General features: G+C 39.7%; 1 protein-coding gene across 4 annotated transcripts in view; it reads left to right on the top strand.

The window, feature by feature from the left end:
- Window positions 1-22,667, top strand: part of cdh13 (cadherin 13, H-cadherin (heart)) — a 356,169-nt gene that overhangs the window by 139,773 nt on the left and 193,729 nt on the right. For all 4 annotated transcript variants that reach the window (XM_042412902.1, XM_042412901.1, XM_042412904.1 and 1 more), the window contains 2 exons: window positions 21,192-21,197; window positions 21,839-21,991. In XM_042412902.1, coding sequence (XP_042268836.1) covers window positions 21,192-21,197; window positions 21,839-21,991 — 159 coding nt within the window. The remainder of the gene's footprint in view (window positions 1-21,191; window positions 21,198-21,838; window positions 21,992-22,667) is intronic.

The following is a 22,667-nucleotide window of genomic DNA, read 5'->3' as shown; positions in this document are numbered from 1 at the left end:
GATAATACACAAGTCAGTGAGGACACTCAACATACTAGCTTAAACATAAAGGTGTGGGGGCGTCAGCCTTTGGGCAGTGTGTGTGTAGCCCCCAGCTAACAACAGCATGCAGGTGTGAGGTTGGGACTAAAAGCGTATTGACCAGGTTACATCACTATCTCCGTCTCTCTTCTCTGCTCCGCTCTGCTCTCGGTCTCTGTGTCATGGATGTATAAAGAGCTGCAGGTTTACGTGTCTGCTTGACCGAGGGTCAGGCTGAGCTACACACACAGAGGGCAGAGAGGCCACAGCAGACAGGATGAAGCTCTGCATTCACACAAAACCTGACAATACGGCACCGTCCTGCAGGGCTTTGCAGAGGTGTCGGCGTGTTTATTTGTGCTTTAGAATGTAACCGCCATGAAACAATCAGAAAATAATAATCTGATAAATATTTTATTTATCAGATTCACGGCTTTGTTCTGGCCAGTGCTGTTCGCTCTCTTCATTCACTCTCTAGCTTGCTCGACCACTGCTGCTCTCTCTCTCTCTCACTCTCTCTCTCTCTCTCTCGCTCATTCTGCTCTCAGCTCGCTCTGGTCGAGCTGGGGAGGAGGGGCCAACTTTGAATGCTTACAAACCCCAACCAACAAATCCTGCATAGTATACCTTTAAACTTCCCAGGGAGTTCATAAAATACCAGACCAATATAGAAAACACAGAAAAATTGAAACCATGAAAGCCACACACAGCTGCCCAGTGGAGGTTCTAGCCCATTTAAACCACAAAGGCCACACTGGGGCCAGCTGTTCCCTCAGCGCTCATTTTAGCAATGGAGTGCTTCAGAAGACACGTCAGACACATTTTATAAAGAAATAAGAAGTACAAAGTAGGATAATCATTTTACCAACAAAGTGAACAACTTAAAGTTTGTAGTATCATTCCATTGTGACCACAGATTCATGTTCACATCAGAAAGAGACAATGTACAAAATACAATGTAGATACATCATTTACATGTATTTCCTATGTATTTTCTTAGTACACAGACATATGTGGAGTACTACAAAGTTTATACTCTAATATAGGTGCAGATCAGTACTGAATAATAAAAAGATTAAACACTAAACATTACCAGATCTAAAAGTTTATGGTCACATCAAAAAGTATTAATACATGTATCAAATATATGACTTGCATACTCTTTTCTATATGCACGACCTACAAAGCCTACAGTGCTATTGTTACTTATAGTCAGAAAAAAATCTGATGGGTAACCAGACCTTCTGCTCAGGCTCATTAACAAATCACACAACATCAACAAGTGACTGAACAACCAATAAATTAAAAACCAGATAAATTCTAAATGAATCAGGCTCTGTTCCTGCTGACGTTCATGCAGACAGCACACTGTAACACGGAAACCTATGTGTCCAGGAAAACAACCTACATCACATGATCTGTTTGCTGTGTTTTTGTTAAGAAAATAAATACACACAACAGCCACAGAGAGACATTTAACCACTAGAAAAGAAACTAGTGACCATAGGGACATAGAGAGAGGGTTCATCTAACTCACATTATCTCGTATCCTGTGACATTTAGTTAAATGCACAATATTTAATTTCTGCCGCTAGGAGTCTCTCAATCAGATGATGTCGTGAAGCAGCGTGGGATCATGTTGTCTTCATTGTTAAACAACCACCATTGATGTCATTGCAGTCAGCCTCTCCCGGTTAGGATTCCTTCATCGTTCAGGAGGTTTTTAGCAGGAGCCAAATTATCCACAGAGGTCTCCTCCTTTCCAAAACAAACAGACCTGGTGATTGAAATCAGTAAAACACTGAATGAAGCAGTTTCACGTTAAAAATCAGTGTTTTTCTCATGCTGTTCGGTGGACACAGGATGTCCGGAAGGGCTGTGAGCTGAGCTGCTGCTAACGTTTGCTCAGCTTGTTTCTCTGATAATTTAAGATGCAGACGTTCAGGAGGTTGTTAACGGGAGCCGAATTATCCACTGGGGTCTCCTCCTCTCCAAAACAAACAGACCCTGTGATTAAAACTGGAATAACACTGAATAAAGCAGTTTTAGTGTTTCTCTGAGGCTGTTCGGCGGACACAGGATGTCTGGAGGGGCTGCGAGCCGAGCTGCTGCTAACGTTTGCTCAGCTTGTTTCTCTGATGTCCAGTGACTAAAATCCTTCATCCAGTTAAAAGATATAGTTAAAAATGACCAAGATCTAAAAAGTGGCTTAAAACTGGATGAAAAGTCAATTTATGACAGCTTCTGGTGGTCAAGCACAACTCTGGGGGGATATGACGTCATTGACAGGCGACAAAATGAAACAGACTGTTAACTTGATTAAAATTACAGATTTCTCTGGGTTTGACCATTTCTGGAAACATTCGGGACAATATGAGTACACAATCCAACAAAATATATGAAATAGGTCTAATCGTTTTTAGACATTTTAATGCGGAAAAGCTACATATAATACGTTTAATGTAACATTAGCTAGGACGTGTATTTGAAATAAAAATTGCTGACCACCTGCACAGACTGAGTATATCACTCTGTAAAAACGCTTTGAGCAGACTCCTGCTGCTTTGCTCCTGCTTGAACAAAAAGTTAAATGGCTGCAGCTGGTTAGCATACTGTTTCTTCTGACTACTGTTGTACTGTATGAATAGGTTGTTTTAAAGAGCTATTTGTCTGTATTATCATTTGACTAAAACTCAGTGTGAAGAATGGTTTGAGAATGCGAGACATTATTGTGGTTCCATTAATGACAAGGTGGATGGAAGCACAGCAATAACTTGCTTTTGTAGTTGACTGATGATGATCATCATCATGAGTGCATTTATTTTTTATTTTCAGTGAATGGTTACCTTTTCTTTAAGGCTGCCATTTAGTTAAGCTACAGCTCACACTTTACAAATATTATTTTAAATAAAGATTGAAAAGATTTTCTTTAGGACTTGTCAAAACAAAGTAGATAGTTTTATTAGTGTGTATGGCAAACGTCAGATGGTTTTGCTTTCTAGATAGATAAGCCATTGCTTTCTTGTAAGCTTTAATGATTTTTTAAATTAAGGGGACAGTATTCAATTTATGCCTCAAAGAAATCCCGTGATCATAGATTGAAGACCTTTTGAGGTCTGTGTATTGGAGTCCTTTGCTGCCTGGACATGTAAGCAATATATTACTGTGATGAGGAAAACACAGTGAAAGCCTCCATCACTGACCACTTTATACAAGGACAAGTCTGCTTTTTTTTACTTCTTTAATGCATGTTGTTTATATTCAGGATACAGCAACATACTGTAAATCTCAATGTTGCCTGCAGGTCTGATTATGTTTTTGGTTAATGAAGTTAGTGGAAGAAAGGACAAGTTAGATGTAGTAAGTTGAGGATTCAATTAATGGTTTAAAATCAACCTAAGAAATTAAGTGATCCAATTTCAGATCATGCTGCAGTTTTTCACGCAGCATAACATGACTGTTGCTGTACCACACTCAGCTGAAAATTGTTAACATCCAGAACAAGCCAATTTTAAAACCTAGTGAAGCAGTGTGTTTTTACTGCACAATTCACGGGCTGTTTTCCATAAAGGACACAAAGAGAAAGAACTAAGGAAAGACAAGGCCAAGTCAAACACAGTGATGGTTCTAAAGCTGTGACCTGTTCTAAATCTCAGAGTACTATGATATAAGACATCTTGCCCCATTACCATGCACAACCTCAGAGAGACAATTTCTCATCTGTGCCTGTCTTCCTGCCATCTCGCTACCTTACCCCCCAAATTCTTTTAAGAGGTCCTGCCTGTCATTGACCCTGCTGTACTCAGTATTATAATCATGTCCCTCACCTCTGGTCATGTCCCCAATCAATTTAAGACAGCTAGTGTCTAACCCCTTTTAAAAAACCTGCCCTTCTTCCATTCATTTTGAACAATTTTAGACCCATCTCAAAACTACCTTTCATTTCCAAAATACTTGAAAACTTCTTACTAAGCAACTTCTTCAAGTTGTTGAAGGGAATAATATCTTCGATAAATTTCAGTCTGGATTTCGCCAAAACCACAGTACTGAAACTGCTTTGTTTCGAGTCATGGATGACATCCTTTGCTTGCTGATAGGGGGAACTCTCCATCTTGGTCTTACTCGATGTGAGCACTGCCTTTGATACCATTGACCACTCCATTCCATCCACTCATTAATCGACTAAATACATATGTTGGCATCTCAAATATGACATAAACTACTCTAGAGTGATTTATGACATATTTGTCAAATTGTAGCTATGTGTCCTCATCTGCTCCACTGTTATATGGGGTGGCCAATGGGGTCAATCCTAGGTCCTATTCTTTTCTCCTTGTTTATGCTTCCCTTGGGCCAGATAATCAGTCACTTTGATTGTATATCCTATCATTGTTATATGGATGACACTCAGCTATATTTTTCAGTTGAACCAGATGATTTTAGCAACCTTGACACTCTCCACAACTGTTTAGCCATGATAAAGGACTGGATGTCTCTCAACTTTGTTCAACTAAATTCTGACAAAACTGAGCTTCTCATTTTTGGTTCTGAAAATACTACAAATGGCATTTTTTGTAGTATTGGCCCACTTGCCCCTTATGTCAAAACTAATGCTAGGAATCTTGGTGTTACATTTGGCCTTAAATTGAAATTCAAACACCATGTCAACAAATTGGTTCAATCCTGTTATTTTCAACTAAAAGGAGAAAAGGAACACTGCAAAAATCAGACCATTATTATCGGCCTTGACCACTGCCTTTTTACCTGCCTTAGTCAAGCTGTCCTGGCACGTCTTCAGCTAATATGAATTGCAGCAGCTAGGCTATTACGTAAGACTGGCCGTAGATCTCACATCACTTCTACTGTAGCCTCACTGCATTGGCTGCCTGCGAAGTTCAGGATTGAATTTAATTTTTTTTTAATCACTTATGACCCTACATGGTTTAGCTCCTGCCTGCATTTCTGAGCTACTAAGCCCTTACACCATCGAGCGGTCATCTAACAAAAACCTGTTGGCCATACCACATGCCAAACTAAAAACCAAAGACAACTACACTTTATCTGCCCTGGTACCCAGACTTTGGAACAATCTCCCCCTTCCCATTAGATCAGCTAAGTCTGTTGTCCTTTTTAAACAACTTTTAAAAACCCACTTTTTTAGGATGGCCTTTCTATAACATTTGATTACTTCAAGGGATTACTTTGGGTGATGACTGGTTGTTGTTCTTTGTAACCTGTGTTAAAAATGGTGCTATATAAATAAAGTTTCACTTACTTACTTACTTACTTATCTGATGACTGATTATAGATGGGTTTGGCTTACCCAAAACATATGTATTAGAAATAGCTGGAACAGAGCATTGATTTGTTTTCATTTAATATCAATTTAAGATCAATCAGATCTATCTTCTTGTAGATTAGATATTGCCAATTGATTGAGAAGAAGCTTCATACAAGATTGTTTAAGCTTCGTAGAAATTTAATGTAGTGTTTTACTGATACTGGCCAAACATTAAACATAAGCAGTCCCAGAACGTCTTTACAGATCTTTTAGTCAGAAGTTAATTAGCCATTTAGGAACTTGTAAGGTGGTTTGTAAACTAGAAACTTCCTTCATATAAAACCATGATTGAAATAAAAATGTTGATTTCCAGATGAAGATATTTTCATTTGGGCACTGATTCAGATCCTTAAGTATTTAACATGACTTTGAAATTGAAATTGGGCTAAAATGCATGAGGATGAGTGATGAATAATGTTGAGGTTAACAAGTCTGTTATTCATAGAGCATAAAATATGAATAATCATTAGTACATCTGAGGTTACTTATTATTTTTTGCTGAAGGGGAAGTACTGTATCTTATGCAATAGCAATAGCAAAATCAGAGACAGAGAGGGAGCTCACTGACATTCAACACACAAACAGTTTGCATGTGGGCATTAAATAAGGTAACCGCTGTCTGTAGGGTCTTCACAGGTGCTTTAAATAACGTGTCAGCATGTACATAATATAAGAAGTCTTTCATGGAGTATTTAAAATGCATATTTATACTTATGTTCAAAAGTTCAACAGTTTCACTATTCAATGAAGTGTTCATATCTGAGAAATACATTTACCAAATTCATTTCTAGTGTTGTATCATTAGTGCCGACTTATTTTTTGATGTTGTAAAAATGTGAAAGTTGGGTAATATCATGTTTTCCTACCATTTTAGCTGAATGGGAACATGTATTTAATGAGTATGGTGGCTATGTTGAAGAACAAAATTACACCAAAAAAAAAAGTTATTTCAAGGTGTCGCACATGAATGTAGGTAATGAATGAAACATCATAGGATCACGCTTATCTTTTAAGGAACACTATTTACATCTAAGAGCAGTCTTTTTTTGGAAATGAAGCCCCGATCAGAAACGTAAGGTCAGATTCTGTGCTCTGAATATCATGATGAGCACAGGCATATTTCCTCCATATTTCATTCTCAGCTTGAACATCTAAGTACAATTTAAGGAACGGCAATGCAAATGACTAAAAGCAGAACCCCTTTTTGAGGTTGTAGAAATGTTCTGTTCCAGCTTTAGTTATTTAAGATGAGGTTGAATGTTAAAATACCGTTAAAGTAAAATTCTATCACTTCATGATACTTGAAAATAGCGTTTTCTCCTTATAAAGAAAGGTGTGTATGTGTGTGTGTTTGCCTGAAGAAGTTCACTCTTGCATGTGATTCAGCACATAGTGGGTTTCTTGTGTTGCCTGTAGTGAACTCTGGCAATATTGATTCATTCTGCTTATTTCTTACCTTCTACCTTCTCTATTGAATTACTTATGCAGCATACAGTACCAACTTTACAGGCCAAAACCAAGATCTCAACAAAACACACACATTTTTATTTTTTATTTTTAAGACGCTGTATTAAATGCTAATAAAGTAATGAGTTATTAATGTTTCATGTATTCTAGCAGGTGATAGATAATAAAACATTTATGTTGTGCATGCACATAAATGTTTTGATATATTTGAAACCTTCATATGATGTGTGGCTCAAGCTATCAAAAACTTTATCATCTTACTTTTCGACTTGCTGTATATACAGAGTTTTATTTCATACTTGCTATGTTAACATTCATAACATATTACCATTCCCTCTTATCTCTTTTTTTACCTTTACCTACCTCATCTTTTAATTCTTTTTACACTTTTATATATCTTAGACCTTTTTTATCAGAAGTCCAATCAATATATATTTATCTTTTTTTTTTTTGTCTGGGACATTGTATGCAATTAACAGCAGAATTAAATCAACTGCAGATTGAATGAAACAACTTCCATGTTCATACTTTTAATTTGTGAGTCATGACATATTTGAGACAAGCTTGTGAGATGAAATGTTCCCAATGGCGACAGACTGCGTTTTTCTCAGTTCACCTTATTAATGACTGAGAAAGAAAAACAAAAATGTTTTAGTCTGTAGCATCACTGTTTGACACCCAGTTTAATCCTTTGCTATACTGAAGTCTTATCAGCCTTGCTGTCATTAAGATTTTTGGTGGACATTGAAAGCGGTGACATTACATTATGTAGAAATGTTCTTTGTGCACAAAATAAGTACAGATGCAAAATTACCATCAGATTCATGATGTGCGCACTGGGGAATTTTGTTCTTACTACTGTGCGTATGTTAGTGAATCTGAATTATTCTAAATTGACAGGCACGTGCCTGCTATCAGTAATTAGCATACTATCACACTCCCATTTCTCTCTATATAGAAAACCCTGTCGGATTAGTGCAGCAGTGGAGAGAGCTGTCACTCATTGCAGAGAGGGCTGTGATGGTAAAAATGTAGAAAAACATTGCTGCTAGTGAAATGCAAACAATAGTTTCAGAAGCAGAAGCCAGAGAAGGCCGATTTGGCTGGTAAACATGTCATTGGCACAACCGTTTTGAACCTGATTGTGAATCCTGTATACAGTCTGCACACCTACCACACTGTACGTCCGTAACAAAATAAAAAGTTGGTAAATGTGTAGGTCTGTGGAATTGATCTAAATAAATCCCTACTGCTATGCCAGGTGCACATCATGTTTCGTCTCTGTCCACATCAGGATGTGATGTAGCGACAGCAGAGCCCCCCCCTTATCACTACTGAACTGTCAGGCTGTGAGGACACACTGAACAGGCTGCTGCTTAATCATATCGGCCAAATCTGATGGGAGAAGTTAATCGCTGTCACATTCCAATATGGACATTCCGATGTATAAGCTATTGTCATCTACAAGTGGGAACAGGACAATTTTAATATATTAATAATTTAATTACATTTATGATGATGGTTTATGGATTACAATGTCTTAGCTATTTTTATTCATAATTAATAACAATAATAATAATAATTTTATAATTTGTAAATAAATCGCATATTATTAGCAATTTCACACTTTTAAATGTTGTTATTTAGGCCCAGTCACATTATGCAGTGTTTTATCACTGATGAAAGATTTTTCTTGTCCAGCTTAACACCTGTTAACAGGCCAAAGATGATGTGACGCGACTTATTATTTATGATGTCCATTATATTTACACATTATGTGTCATTGCATAATACATGGAACCCCTCCAAAAGCTCCTCAGTTAATTTCCTCTGCAGAGCAACTGCATTATTTCATGTGCAATGGTGAGAAGTCTGTGCAGCAGGTAAATCATTTCACCTGAGTCAACATAGAACATAATGGTCAACCAAAAACCATACATTTTAGACCCTGTACAGGCTGTACATTTATCTCTCCCGCGGTGTTACAAAGCTTTGATGTATCTCTGCGTGTCAAGCAGCTTTGTTCTAGATAAGACTGGGCACTAAGAGATCAACCACATCTCTCAGTGCCTGCAGAGACTAACATAAAACAATATCCCACACTGAGCCCTGCACATAATAGATAATTGTACCCTGGAGACCGCAATCACAGCGTACAGAGCCTGTGCTTCCTGCTTATTCCAGCACTGTACTCAATATGGTCCCAGTGACGCATCTCAAGGGCCTGGTCGGTAGTGGAGGACTGTAGACCTAGTGAATGCGCATGCATGTGTCGAATCGCTAGGTGATACTTTTGGTTGGACAACCAAAGTCCTCAGGGGTTTGTGCACATTTTTCCCCTTGAGGAACTGCAGGGAGAGAGTGGAGAGGAATGAGAGTCAGCAGATAAGTTCGGTCCATAGGGGACTCAAATTATCTCTGTATGCTATGGTCCTGCTGTGGATTGAGCTACAGTGTCAGCTAATGAGTATAGCCCGTGCGGTACTTTTACATAGTCATGAGAGGAATTGGACGCATAGTGTATAGTATATGACATGAATTACTTTCCCTCCATTGTTATGCCTGTTTTTCTTCCCCATTTGCACTTCCCTCCACTTGTCAGTCGTAAAGTCTCTCCAGCTTTCTCTCATCCCTGTATCCCTCCATCCTTCTCCTTTACCTCCACTTTTTTGCTTTGCATGAGAAGACAGGCTAATGTGGGCTATTTTACCCAATAGAAGCTATATGTTGTCGACTTGGTGAAATTGATTTTCCACACCAATAGCTTCCCTCTTCTTATGCAACCTACCACTTCCATATGGCAGCCATTCATTTTTCATGCTCCCTCCTTCTCTCCAGGAGATAAGCAGTAGGATTCAGGGGAGAGGTGAGATTGCAAGGGCTATGATTTGACATGTATGACTCTGCGCGTGCATGCACATGTGTGGAGTGTGTGAGTGTGTGCTGGAGGGGCAAGGGTGGGTTGGCTGTCAGCGGGACTCACAGGGTAAGGGTAAGAACCTTGTTGTTTATGTCACACCTCCTGCTAGCTGTGGAATTGTTTTGATACAGAGGTCTCTCCCCTGCCCTCCCTTGGGGGCCTATAAACAGCTCACAACAACTCACACAGCAGCTGGAGCATGCAATGAAATTGATATGCTTAAATGTTCCTCTTAGTAGCCAGCCGCCTCTTCAGTCACTGCTGATAGGACCATTTTTTAGACTGCTTAAGTATTTGGTAAGATAAATCAATCATACCTCAAGTAGTTTATTCCTTGCTTTTTGCTCATGTCTGGGATTAAGTGTGCATCTGGCATAATTCTCAGTGGGGGATAGGAAGTTGGGGAACTGCAGTGTTTAAGGAAAAATTATTTGTCCTCGTAGTGCTCAGTACTGTATCATTCAGTGATTCTATAATCAGTCTGAACATGCATATATCATGATTTTCCTGCCATTCTGGATGTATTAAGAGAACCAAGATGGCCAGTCCAGTTAAAGTTGTTCACCGGTTCCATATGTTGAACATTTTTTGACCTCTTGCTGGCTCCATGTACGGAGCCTGGGTGGGGCCATGAAGGAAAAAAAAACAAATTTTTGCTCTCAATTTAATAATGTGTGCTCTCATTTTAGTAATTTGTGCTCCCACTTTAGTAATTCATGCTCTCGATTTAATAATTCATGCTCTCGATTTAGCTATTTTGCCAGTCAGCCTGAAGTTTGAAAAAAATGACGAAGACATTTCCTGTCAGTTCCTGATTCAAGCTAAGCTTTATCCAAGGCAGCCAGGAATTGCTCCTGGCTCCATGGATGTACTAAGAGAATATAAAACATTATATATATATATATGTTTGCATGTTCTCCCTGTACCTGCTCGGGTTCTGTTCTTGTTTGTCTCTATATGTCAGCCCTGTGATTGAGTGGAGACCTGTCCAGAGTGTAGTCCACCCCTTGCCCAAAGTCAGCTGAGATTGGCTCCAGCTCTGCTGCAACAGAAAATGGATGGGTGGATTGATAATATATCCATGTCCACAACCCTGAAGCTGAGTTTTTATGAAGTGGATGAGATCCACATGAGCATTAAAGTGTGAAAGCAAAAAAGTCCATTATCCCGTATTCTGCACTCTATATTATAAGGGATCTCACAGATAACACAATGTTGTGCTTAAAGTACATCCTCATATCTTAGTCCAAGATCAAAATAAAACCTTATTAAATCCAAGCGACCCATAGTGAGGATGAACGCTGGACGTGAGGATGGCATGAGGGTGAAATATGTTAAATCAAGAGCACGAATTACTAAATCGAATTAGTTATTTTTTTCTCTATGGCCTTCCCAGTGCTCCATATCCCTGCACCCATGAAAAACATGAAAATAATGGACTGATACAGCTCAGACTTTGTATGAACCCAGTGAATCCAATTCTGATAATAGAGTAATTTCAGGATGTTGGTGACACCAAATTACAGCTGTTTCTTTGGTGGTGATTGTGAATGGGGAAAAGTCTTTTTGGACTAAATGTGTCATATGCTCTGCAACACTAATCATACACCAAAATCGCCTCACAGCCCAGCACTGTCCCTGGAAATCTGCTGATACTCTTTGTATTAGAGCCCACCTCAAATACATTCTACTCATTTCTCCAGAAAATACCCATCCTGTCCAAAAAACCCAGTCCTTATTTACCCAGTAACTCATATAAACATGCATTTACCTGAATCTATCATGGCCGGTATCAAACAAATGGTGAAGTGTTGCATATTTTAAAAAGTTTAACTGAAATATAAGTTTAAGATTGGTCATAACAGTGACAGAGTCCTCAGGCACCTATTTGATTGTTTAATGACAAGCCATCAGCTGACTCCAATTTTGAACAGTTTTCCTCTTCATCTCATGGAGGTCTCAAATTGCAATTCTCCTAATGTCAAGAAAACTAGGAATCTTATTAAATCTTGTGGCAGGCCAATCACAGGTGATAGACAGTTGTCTGTCCCTCTTTATGTAATGAATATGTTTGTGTTTGCTGACATGTTTTGTTCAGCGTGTGTGCAGACACACATACAGTACCTATATAAAGTATACTGATTTAGCTTACCTATTAAAGACAAGGCCAGCATCCCGTAATCTGTAACAGTAAAGGGATTGCTCCAAATATTTAGGTGTGCTCCATAGAGTTGTCATTCATCATTACTTAAAGTCCAACTGAAATCACATTTAGTTGTTTCTTTTTGCAGTCAAAATAATGTCAACATGTTTTTTGTTTTTGCTTTATTATTAAAAGAATGGAAGAAAATCTTTGGGGGAATATCAGTGTAAAGATTGGGAGTCAGGTGTAATCTCCACCCGGTGTACGTTTAGCTTTAGAAGCCACCAGGGGATGAGAGCAAGAACTTAAACTTTGGGCCAGGTACGGAGGTAACTTACTCTAAAGGTTTTCTTCAACAAACCCCGAGTTTCTCCTCTCTCCTGCAGCGCCTGAAGCAGCTGTCACAACATTTAATTTCCTCATTCATTCAGTCGATATCAAGGCATGCATTGAAAAGCATTCATTAGCGGAGGTTTACTTTATGTCAGAGTCAAAATCCCGGTTGGATATAAGTTTGTTACACAAGGACTATCTAAAGTTTCCACTTTTATGCGCATCAGTCATTTCTTTGAACAGCAGATTTTACCCTCATTCAAATATTACACAGTATGAATTCATCCCTCAGCTCAGAGTAAAATCTCTGCATGTCTGTGCACATTGATAAGGCAGCTGTCAGGTTGTTGGAGCAGTTCCTGCGCTGAAATGTTACTTGCACATAATGTGTAATCTCACTTTAAAACCTGTATGAAGCTTTAGATACTTAAGATCAATGAATAATTATGTCCATCACTCACACACAGTGATTGGTCTCAGTGATTGAATATTCATCAATCATAGTTTTCATGTCATATTGGAGATTATGTTCATATTTATAAATAGGATTGTGGTTAGTTACAAACTAAATGTAGTTTGACATTGTCTTTTAAATACGGTGCATATTATCTGAAGTTGTTTTAACAGCATTTCAGTGACTATGTTTAAATTGACATTTGTTGAAATAGTTGAAATAAAGTCACTGAATGCTTTTAAGCCAAGACACAAATAGATGTCTCAAAATGTACTCTCAGTTTGTACCTTTTCAACTGCAAATCACCAAACCCATTATTACTAGATCAGACTGAGGTTACAGTCATATGTCTCTATATAAAATATGTCTTATCTGTTTCATCTATATATTCCTTTAAAATCTTCAGTTATATTTTCGTCTCCTGTCCCTGTCAGATTAAAACTGAATAAATATATTTAAAATGAAACGTATAGCCTGATACACAGTAAGATTCCATCACTTTATCATCTGTTAAGGAAATTCAAGTCTAGTGAATTATTACTTTATGGACTACGCTGAATAAAACTTTATTGTGTTACTTATTAACTCCTTTCCCAGCTCTGACTCAGGCTCTGTCACTGCTTTCTTTTTTAAGATAAATGATCACAGTCCACACACACACATTAATGTTTCTACCTCCAACGAATTAAAATGGAGACTCTGCCTTTTATTTACCTGTTGCCATGGTGAATCATAGTATTGGAGACTATTGATGAAGAGTCTTTCTCCATTCACCACGCACATGCTTAACACAGAGTGAACGCACTCAGAGTTGATTGAACTCAGGTCAGCTGTTCTGGAAACAAAATTCAGAGTTTTCCATCTCAGGGTTCATTAACTCAGACTTCAGGTTAGACTCAGAGTTCATTAAACCTGCTCTCTGGAATACAGCCCAGATTTTAAAACGCAGGTCAAGGTGGTTTTCGTATGAGGTGGTGAAAAAACTATCTACAAAATTGAAATAAGTAAACCTAAATATCTAAGCTAGGCCCATGGCTAGGGGCGGCCAGCACATGCTACTAGCAGCAGGTCCACACCTGAACTAAGCAAATTAAAAAAACATCATGAGGAGCTTCTATCCCTGTCTTTTATACAGTCAGCCCCTCCTCTTCTGAAAAAGTTAGATTACAATCAATCAAGTAATCTAAATAACCTTTCTAATCATTAACAATATGGACCAAATCTACATGTTATTCTGAATGTCTTAACACAAGAAACACTGACATACTTATTGTTTGGGGTACTGTAAAAGACAAATCCCACCCCACTCCAACCCACCTGGTACAGTCTGGGCTCCCCCTGTATTATAAAGCTCTTTGGAGCCTCCCACTTCCTGTTTGGCAGTTTGGATTCTTGGCCAGCAGGTAATACGAAGTGGAGCACATGGAGCACCACAAACATTTGTATACTGAAACATAAATGAATGTAGCATAGACCTGATTACAGTGCAAGTAAGAGTGGTGCAATGGTAAATTAGCCTAACTACACACTCCTTAGTGCCGGCTTGATGGAATAAACTAAAGAATTTGACAGTGTAATGTATGTTTTGCCTGAGTGCAACCTACTCTCTAGAGGACACGAGCTAGCATCGTTACAATCAGTAATGCTCTTTTTCTACTCAGTGGCTGGAGGGGTGAGTTCACATGTGTTTGACTGACAGCAGCAAGCAGACTCATACAAAGTACATAGAAATAAGCTGTAGCTTACAAGCCATGGACAGACAGAGTGTTGTTAGCAGTGGTATTGAAGTAAGAACCACATCAGCTTCCAAACAGACCGAAGTGACATTTGCAGGCACATTTACATGCTGTTTAATGTGCTGCAGCAGAGCAGATAATTACCTATCTAGTCTGGAAACTGAAGTTAGTGGTGCGCTTTCCCTGGTTTGTTCAGTCAGTTACTCAGTAAGCCAAAGTGCACATGTTTTCATGTTAGTGAGATTGCAGATAAGAAGAAAACTTTAGCAGGGAAGCTCATGTGGGTTTGTTGTTCAAAGTCTGTGGCTATTGTGATGTGTAGTAGGATGTCGTCTGGCTTTTAGTCAGTGTGATCATCTGCCCATGATCACACGCTACTGCTATGATTAAAAGCAGTTGGTATTTATTGGTGGTGGTATTTATTAAGCATGTTTTATATTTTACTGTGTGCCTTTAGTAAGACCTGAGATTTCACAAACTACTGACAAGATCTAGTTTAATTGGAATTAATCACACTGGTTTAAACCCAACCAACCCACCACATCAGGTTTCACATTGTATTTTTTTTATGTGTAATGGGTCAGTGATTAGCCTGCAGCCTGCTTTCTTGTTGTAAAAGCACTAAAGCAATGCACGATAGATTATTGGCAACTCAACAATGGGAAGCTTAATTTCCCATAGGTATGAATATGCGGTCATGACTGCAAAAAAGGCATGACTGAACGCTTCATTACTGGATGCTTAGTACTTCCTAAAAGACTATAATAGCCAGTGATTCAGATTCACTAATTCACACGCACACACACATACACACACACACAGTGCCCCATTAAATAGCAAATGAAAATCTCAGATGTGTCAGTATCAGCTATCAAACACTTCATTCTCTAAAGCTATCTTAACTCTCCATGCTGTGCTGGAGCTGTCAGTTATCCAACCTGTGTTTATCCTTCCCTGCCTCAGGGTCCGGCTCACAAATCAACAGAATGTGTCTGGCTTGACATGACAGCTCCAATAAAAACTGTTGGTGAGAGGAACGAGGGCCTGGTTTGGTTGTAGCCCTAGCTAATATAGTAAGGAGAATAGACATGTCTGGCACCTATGTTCCATTGTTTCAGCACCCAGCATGTCCTGATTTGCTCTGCCTGTCAGTCTGTCTCCTTCTGCTCTCTTGTTGCCCTCTACCTGGTGTCTGTCAACTCTTTCTTCTTCTTCCTTTCTTTCTCTGTTTCGTTCTTTTTATTTTCTTTCCCACACTTTGTTTCTCGTTGTTTCTCCTCCTCTGACTAAAAACAGCCATTCAATACCAGGACTCTATCTGAGCTCCCAAGCAGAAAGTGAGCAAGTTGTGTTGTGAGATGTTACAACATGAGAAAGCAGGCAGCCTGCGGGCCTCCTCATTTAGTCTAATTGATTCTCTTAATTGTCTCAGGAAGACCAGAAAGTTCCTGCCTTTTTCTCCCTGTCTGTCTTTCAGAATGTTAATCATGCCTGTTTATGGCGGATGTTTGCCCGGCGGTGAGTTAAAACCATCTGACGCAAATTCCAGTTCATGTCTGGAACCCCAGACACATCAAGCAGATGTGAAATCCATTTTGATGAGAGGAGCTTAAAAAAAACCAGTGGAAGCAATAAAAAACAGATTTGTTGGGTGTGAACTGCCCATGAGATGCTGTCCTTGCATGAGCTTAAGCAAGACTGAGTGATTGCTCATCCTGCTGTCTGAGCAAGCTAACACAGACAGCCATAACCATTCTCCGTGGCTGCAGCCATTAAACTTTATTATTCTCCCTTGGATACCTTTGAATTTACTTGTTTTTGTCACATTTTGATCTGCTGTTTTTATGATATTTAATGGATGCAACTTTTTATCTAAAAAGTCTAAAATATATACTCATATTCCTTAATGTACTACAAGTTAGTCATTTTTATGGTTATGTGAATAAAGAATATAGCATCCTGTTGTTGAAAAAGAAACCGCATATGAAGAGGCAAGGACAAGCTGGACATTATAAAATGAAAGCTTCTTCTCAAAAGCAGGATTTCCCATTGCAACAGTCGCTGTTGACCCTCTTAACACAGACTTGATGCATAATGACACTCTTGTCTCTTCGTGTCTCTTTTTTTTTCAACAAGGTCCCTCTTGATTGTTGGCCCCTCTTAGATTTGTTGTGATTGGCTCAGAATACAGTGGCTGATGGGTAATGATTAGCGGAGGGTTGGCGAACCAATCAAAGCTAGTTAATTAGCGCCATTTTTTTCCCCATTGTCCAGTGTTAAGAACTCTGCTGGTTCTAGCAGTTGGTGTCTTCAGCAGGCCTTTCCACCTCGCCTCGTCCATCTCATTAGCAGGCTGGAGTGGCGGGACAATCAGGCAGAGCGCTGGTCCAAGCCTGGCATGGTTGTACGGTTGTACGCGCACACACACTGTACACACATTCTTATACACTCGGGGTCTCACACGCAGAAATGCACTCCCATTCACAGGCACAATCAGACCTGCTTCCTTCTCTCTCTCTCTCTCTCTCACTCTCTCTCTCTCTCTCTCTCTCTCTCAGTTTCTCCCCCTCTTTCTACCTCTCTCACACAAATACACACACACAGATACACACTCAAGGGCTGGCCTGGTCCCAAGAGTCCTTTCATGGCCAGTGATTGTCATTCGCAGCTGCCTGTGTGACCTTGATAGGGATAACAGAAGCAACACTGAGGGATGCTACTGTATACTCTCTCTCACGCACAACACAACACACGCACACACACATATACACACATACATGCACACAGACTGAATTCTCCCACATTCTCCCTCAAAAAACACAAGGACATGGGGAGTGTACGTATGTGTTTGTCTTGGGTGTGTTTGTGTGTGTGTACACAGAATTTGCATTATAATGATTGAGTGTGATGATGTTTTTTTTTTTGGCCAACTTTACACTCTCTTTGGCATACTTTGCTTCAAGCGGTAGATTTTTGTCTTGATTTTTGAGGTACGTACACACGCGTGCATGCACACACACATAAAACAAAAGTTACATAACAGGTTTCCTGAGAAGTTGTCTGTGGTGTGTACATATTTATACATACCTGTGTTGCTCTTCCAAGCGTTTTTGTTTGTTGCCCTACCTGACACATGACAGGAACATAGACAGCCGTAGGTGTTATCAAGGTTTCAATACACACAAGCCAACACACAAAATCACACACACACACACACTCCAGTGACGAAACATTGTTTTGGTGCTCATTCTCTGTGTGCTCAGAGGTGTTTGGTGTTGCGGAGAAGCGCCACACCTCCTGTCATCCTCCTGCAGTATCACTAGCTCCACTGTCTTTCATGTCTGCTCGGCTGGTAATGAGAGTTGATAGAAAGAGGTGAGATTCTCCCTTCAGTCCTCCCACACACACAGAGGGAGAGGGACTCAGCGGAGACAAAGCCACTAGGTGCACGTTTCTATGCCAGCATGCCTGCAAGTCAGGGTGTGTGTGTGTGTATGTGCAGTGCAGATTATTACACTTCTCCCCTGCAGAGGCATCTCCTAATCACACTAAACTTCTCCTGACACTTCACTTACTCTTCAGCTGAAGTTACTGCGTCTTTATCAGTGATCTCCCCTCTTTCGCACACGCCGCTTCCTTCTCTCTCACTTTCTCTTTCACTCTGTGTCCTCATGTTTTTTTCCTCCACTCGACCCGCATCTATCCAAGTTTTGATGCCGAGCCATCTGTGAATCCGGCTAATGTTGCACCTCCTTCTTTTTTTGGTTTTCTTCATCTGACCCAGTTTGTCACACTCAGCAGGTGCTGGCTGCCACTGTGATTACTGCTCAGAAATATCTCTGTCCTGAATGACAGCTATTGCATCTGTATGGGAGTGTGTGTGCGCGCGCGTGTGTGTGTGTATGTCCATAGGTATAGTTTGAGATTTATGTCTTCACGAAGATAGAAATATGAGAAAATACTTCAAAAGAAGGTACAAGTTAATGTTAAACTTCAGATGTTAAGGGATTTGTATGCCACTCATAGTAAGGGGAAGCTCCCGTGATATTACTGCCCTTAAAAAAATATCCCAGATTACAATAAAATGAACAAAGCTAAGAAAGAAAGAAGTGAAAAAGAGGAGGAATAAGATAAGACAAGAGCAGAAGAGTTAGATATAGCAGAAAAGAGGAGACATTTTCAGTTAATGAATATCATCCACAAATAGCTGCCTTTTGCTGTCTTTTTGATACACTTTTGACATTTTCCACTCTCATCGTTTGGTATGCCAAACAGAAAGAGCAGAGGGAGTGGGGACAAGACGGTGCAGAGAAGTGGAAAATGAATGGAAAATAAGATATGGGTGCTCAGCAGAAGAGCAAGGATGGACGTATTAGAGAGTAACAAGTGGGGGAGCAAGGAGCTCGGAGTGAGAGGGAAAAGATGAAGCAGGACATCTAACTATACAGCAAGGACTCTCCGTCTGTCTGTCTGTCTGTATGTATATTTGTCCTTCACATATCTTGAGAACCGTTCATCCAATCTGCTTCGCACTTGGCAGGTGTATTGTCGGGGACCTAAAGACATGCAGTGTCGAATTTGGTGCCATTCGGGACACACGACACATTCAATATTAATAAACTTTGATGAAACAAGCGAACAGTGCTTTGTGCAGCAGCAGAGTGGGGCTTCAGGACCCTGCGGACTGAGTTGAGCATAAGTCGACAAGCACAAACGGATAGCCTACAGGAACAGTGCCACTCTGCCATGATTGTAACTCAAATTGTGTAAGTTTGTTATACTAACTTAGAACACTCATGACGTTACCGCCAGCAAAATACCTCCATTAATTAAATCCCTGTTCTTCTTTATAACAGTGGTGGTTATGTCAAAGCAAGCGACTAATACGCCCGATGAACCAGAGTGTATTTCACCGGCGTTTCTGCATCTTGGGTGTGTTTTTCAGGGGCGGATTTAGTGATTCGGGGGCCCCAGGAAAATGCTGTCTTGCTTTAGCTACTTTCCACCCTTTCTTTAACTGGGAATATTTGTATTGGTAGGGGTAGAAGAAGTACTCAAAACTTTTTTTTCTGAAGTAAAACTATTAATACTGCACAGTAAAAGTCATGTCTGTTCAAGGTGGAGCTTTTCATAGTCGAACAATGAAAAACTATTGAAAATAGTGAGTCCCTGCATGAGTTGTTTACACCAAAAAAATATTTGTCTCTGCTTTTTGTACTCCATAATAAACCATAGGCATGAGCACAGCCAGCGATCATAGCTGAGCTGTACAGAGAGTCAGAGAACAGATTTTTCACATGGCATGCTCTAAAAAGAGAAAAGTAGACACTGAACAGTACTATTAACAATACTTAACATCTGTGTATAATAGAATGTTAGTTTCTTTCATGTTGTTGGTGTATATACTCATTCACACCTCACATTGACTGTATATTTTTTTCTATGGGTTGAAGCAACGGCTGGAGGCCAAGCAATCAACCCGTTCCGAACAGGCACATTTTGAACAGGCACTGCAATAGTCAAGATAAATGCCAGAGAGCTTTGGAGAGGGCTTGAGCTTCATCTGGCATAGGCTTGTAATACTGTAGTCTCATCTCCCATGCTCTTTCAAGTGGGGAGTAGAAAGGCCTTCATTTTAGATGCCCTTCTCATTAAAGGTGACCTCATGGCATCCCTCTGATCACACGGCACAGTGCAGAGGGACTGTTTAGATCCTTGACACACAGTGACAGTGCTGAGGCCCAGAAGAACATGTATATACCGGGTGCAGTCTACACTGGCTGTTGAAAGTATTCAGGAAGTCTGTAAGGATTTAGACAGTGAGATATTGTTGTGGTGTTGGTTTTGTGAAAACTTAAGAAGGAGCTGAATTTCAGCTTTGATTTTAGAGTACGCTAGTGATTTTTCTAATGACAATTTGTGATTTTGGTCCCCAATCTTAAAGTCTCCCTCCACTCAGAAATGTGTTTTTCTTCTTCTTCCTTCAGTTTTGAGCTTCACTGTGCAGAATGATGTATGTGAAGAGTTTGACACTAGAGGGCTGTTTTCACATTCAGCTACTGGAAGGAGAAAGTTTCTCTGTGCGCACCTTGAATCTGAGTTTAAGGCACGAACCTAAGAGCAGGATTTGTGACGTCACAACGAGTTCGGAGCCAATTGTGCACACTTTCGCAAGTGTGATGTGGAAAATTGAAACCTTTAGTACACTGAGAATGGAAGTAAAAATAAAAGATATCTTGCATCCAACAGTGAAGCTTTTGAAATTAAAAATATTCGTACATGCATGGGCTTTGGATTTTTGATGAGGAAGAAGGAGTAGATTAGTAAAATAGTAATTTTAAGGATTTGAATGAGGTAATTAAACTTATTTGTGGAATAAAGACATTAGTTACAAATTATTATTCAAAGGACTGTATTTTTTAAAAATATTTTTCAAAACATGTCTGGAGGAGATCTTTAAAGAATATATATTATTAAGTTAAGAATATATATATATTCTTTGGAAGCGTTTAATTATCTGTCACTTTGCAGCAAATCAACAAGTGTTTAGTGGACTAGTTATCCTGTGAATAATCTTGTGTTTGTCCACACATTACACTTTGACAATATGGGTTTATATTCTACTGTTTTGTGTCTCTAACCAGTGACTTGAACAAAGCCACAGCTGTTCTCTCTGTGCTATGTAAATCTAACATGCTTTGTTTTCTGTGTGTTTCTTTTTTTAACCTGCACATTCCTGTTGCTGGGCTACCTGCGGATGCCGCTGGCTACGGCAGTCTCATGTGAGTACATCTATCTAAAAAGTCCCTCGGTCAGATCATTCCTGTCTGAGAGAATGAGAGAGAGACATTTTAAGCTCACAAATTTGGCAGGACTGGTCTGAAACATCACTGTTGTACGCTGTCTGGTTCTTTGGTTCGGAATTTCTCTCCCATGGCGCAACAACAACAAAGATAATCTGCATAATCTTCAAGTTTAATTATTAAGGGATGGATGTTTATATTTAACTGTTCAACTTTCCTTACCTAAAAGGAATCCTACCATGCATTAATAAGTGGTCACAGCGGGCCTCCGAAGCTCATGGAGACAATGCTGACTGTCTTATTTTACATTAGATGAATTGGCCAACTGATGAAATTAAATCAAAGTCTTGTCTGATATAAATTTTTAATTGGTAGCTATCAGGCATGTGCATCACCATTCAAGATGCAGTAAGCTCCTTTCTCTCAAATGTATATCAACAAATTCTAATAAAAAGTGTTTTTTGTTATGCTGTCCCTTGGAAAAAGAAAAAAAAAAAGTAGTAATTCTTTAATTCTTTGCTTCAGGAAATAGGCTGATTCAAAATTAAATGGGAAAAGCTTACAGTTGTTATAGTAGCTGGTGTGTGTGTGTGTGTGTGCGTGCATGTGTGTGTCTGCAGGTGATTTCATCAGAGAAGTCAGGGAACCATATCTTCCGACTGACAGGCCCCGGTGCTGACCAGGACCCCAAAGGTCTCTTCACCATTGACATAGACACAGGAGAGGTGTCAGTCAGCCGCTCACTGGACCGAGAGGACTTTGACTCCTACGAGGTCAGTACGCCTGTGTGTGTGTGTGTGTGTGTGTGTGTGTGTGTGTGTGTGTCTTTGTTCTTGCTCTGGTGCTTATTGTGTCTGTGTGTATCTTCCTTTCTGTCCTTTCTGTCCACCTGGGCGCTCTTCCTCTCTCTTTTGACACATTTATTGTTTTCCTTGTCAAGTTTGGTGTCCATGTAATCTGTATTTTGTTCACCGATTATTTCCTTTTTATTCATGAGAATCTAAAGTACATACAAAATTGACTTTGAACTATCTCTTTTTAAATTAAACATATGTTCAGCGTACTGAAGAAACCTGAACAGTTAGAAGCTGGCTTGTGAAAGTGCTCTCTCTCTCTCTCTCCCTCGCTATACATTTATTGGCAGCACTATTTGAGAATGGATGGATTCCTTATTTAGTGAAGGCTGAATTGATGCAATCAGTTGGAAGTTAGTGCTTTCCTTTATGATAAAAGAACATTAGAGCCTGTTTGAGGTGCCTGCCGGGTTTGGTGCCCTCGGGGTTGTCTGCCTGACGAAAGCGTTTCTCGTAGAACAGAAAGGGAGAGAGGGGCAGAGAAAGTCTACTTTTCAAGTCGGTCAATTGATCTTATTCTGTTTTCAGAAACCAGACGTGAGTTAGGGTGTTCAGCTGGGTGCAAGCTGTTGATAAGCTAACTGGCTTTTGTAAA

This window comes from Thunnus maccoyii, chromosome 5, assembly GCF_910596095.1.
Source record: "Thunnus maccoyii chromosome 5, fThuMac1.1, whole genome shotgun sequence".
Lineage (NCBI taxonomy): Eukaryota > Metazoa > Chordata > Actinopteri > Scombriformes > Scombridae > Thunnus > Thunnus maccoyii.
The sequence above is the reverse complement of the archived record's forward strand: the minus strand, read 5'-3'. Positions and strand labels throughout refer to the sequence as shown.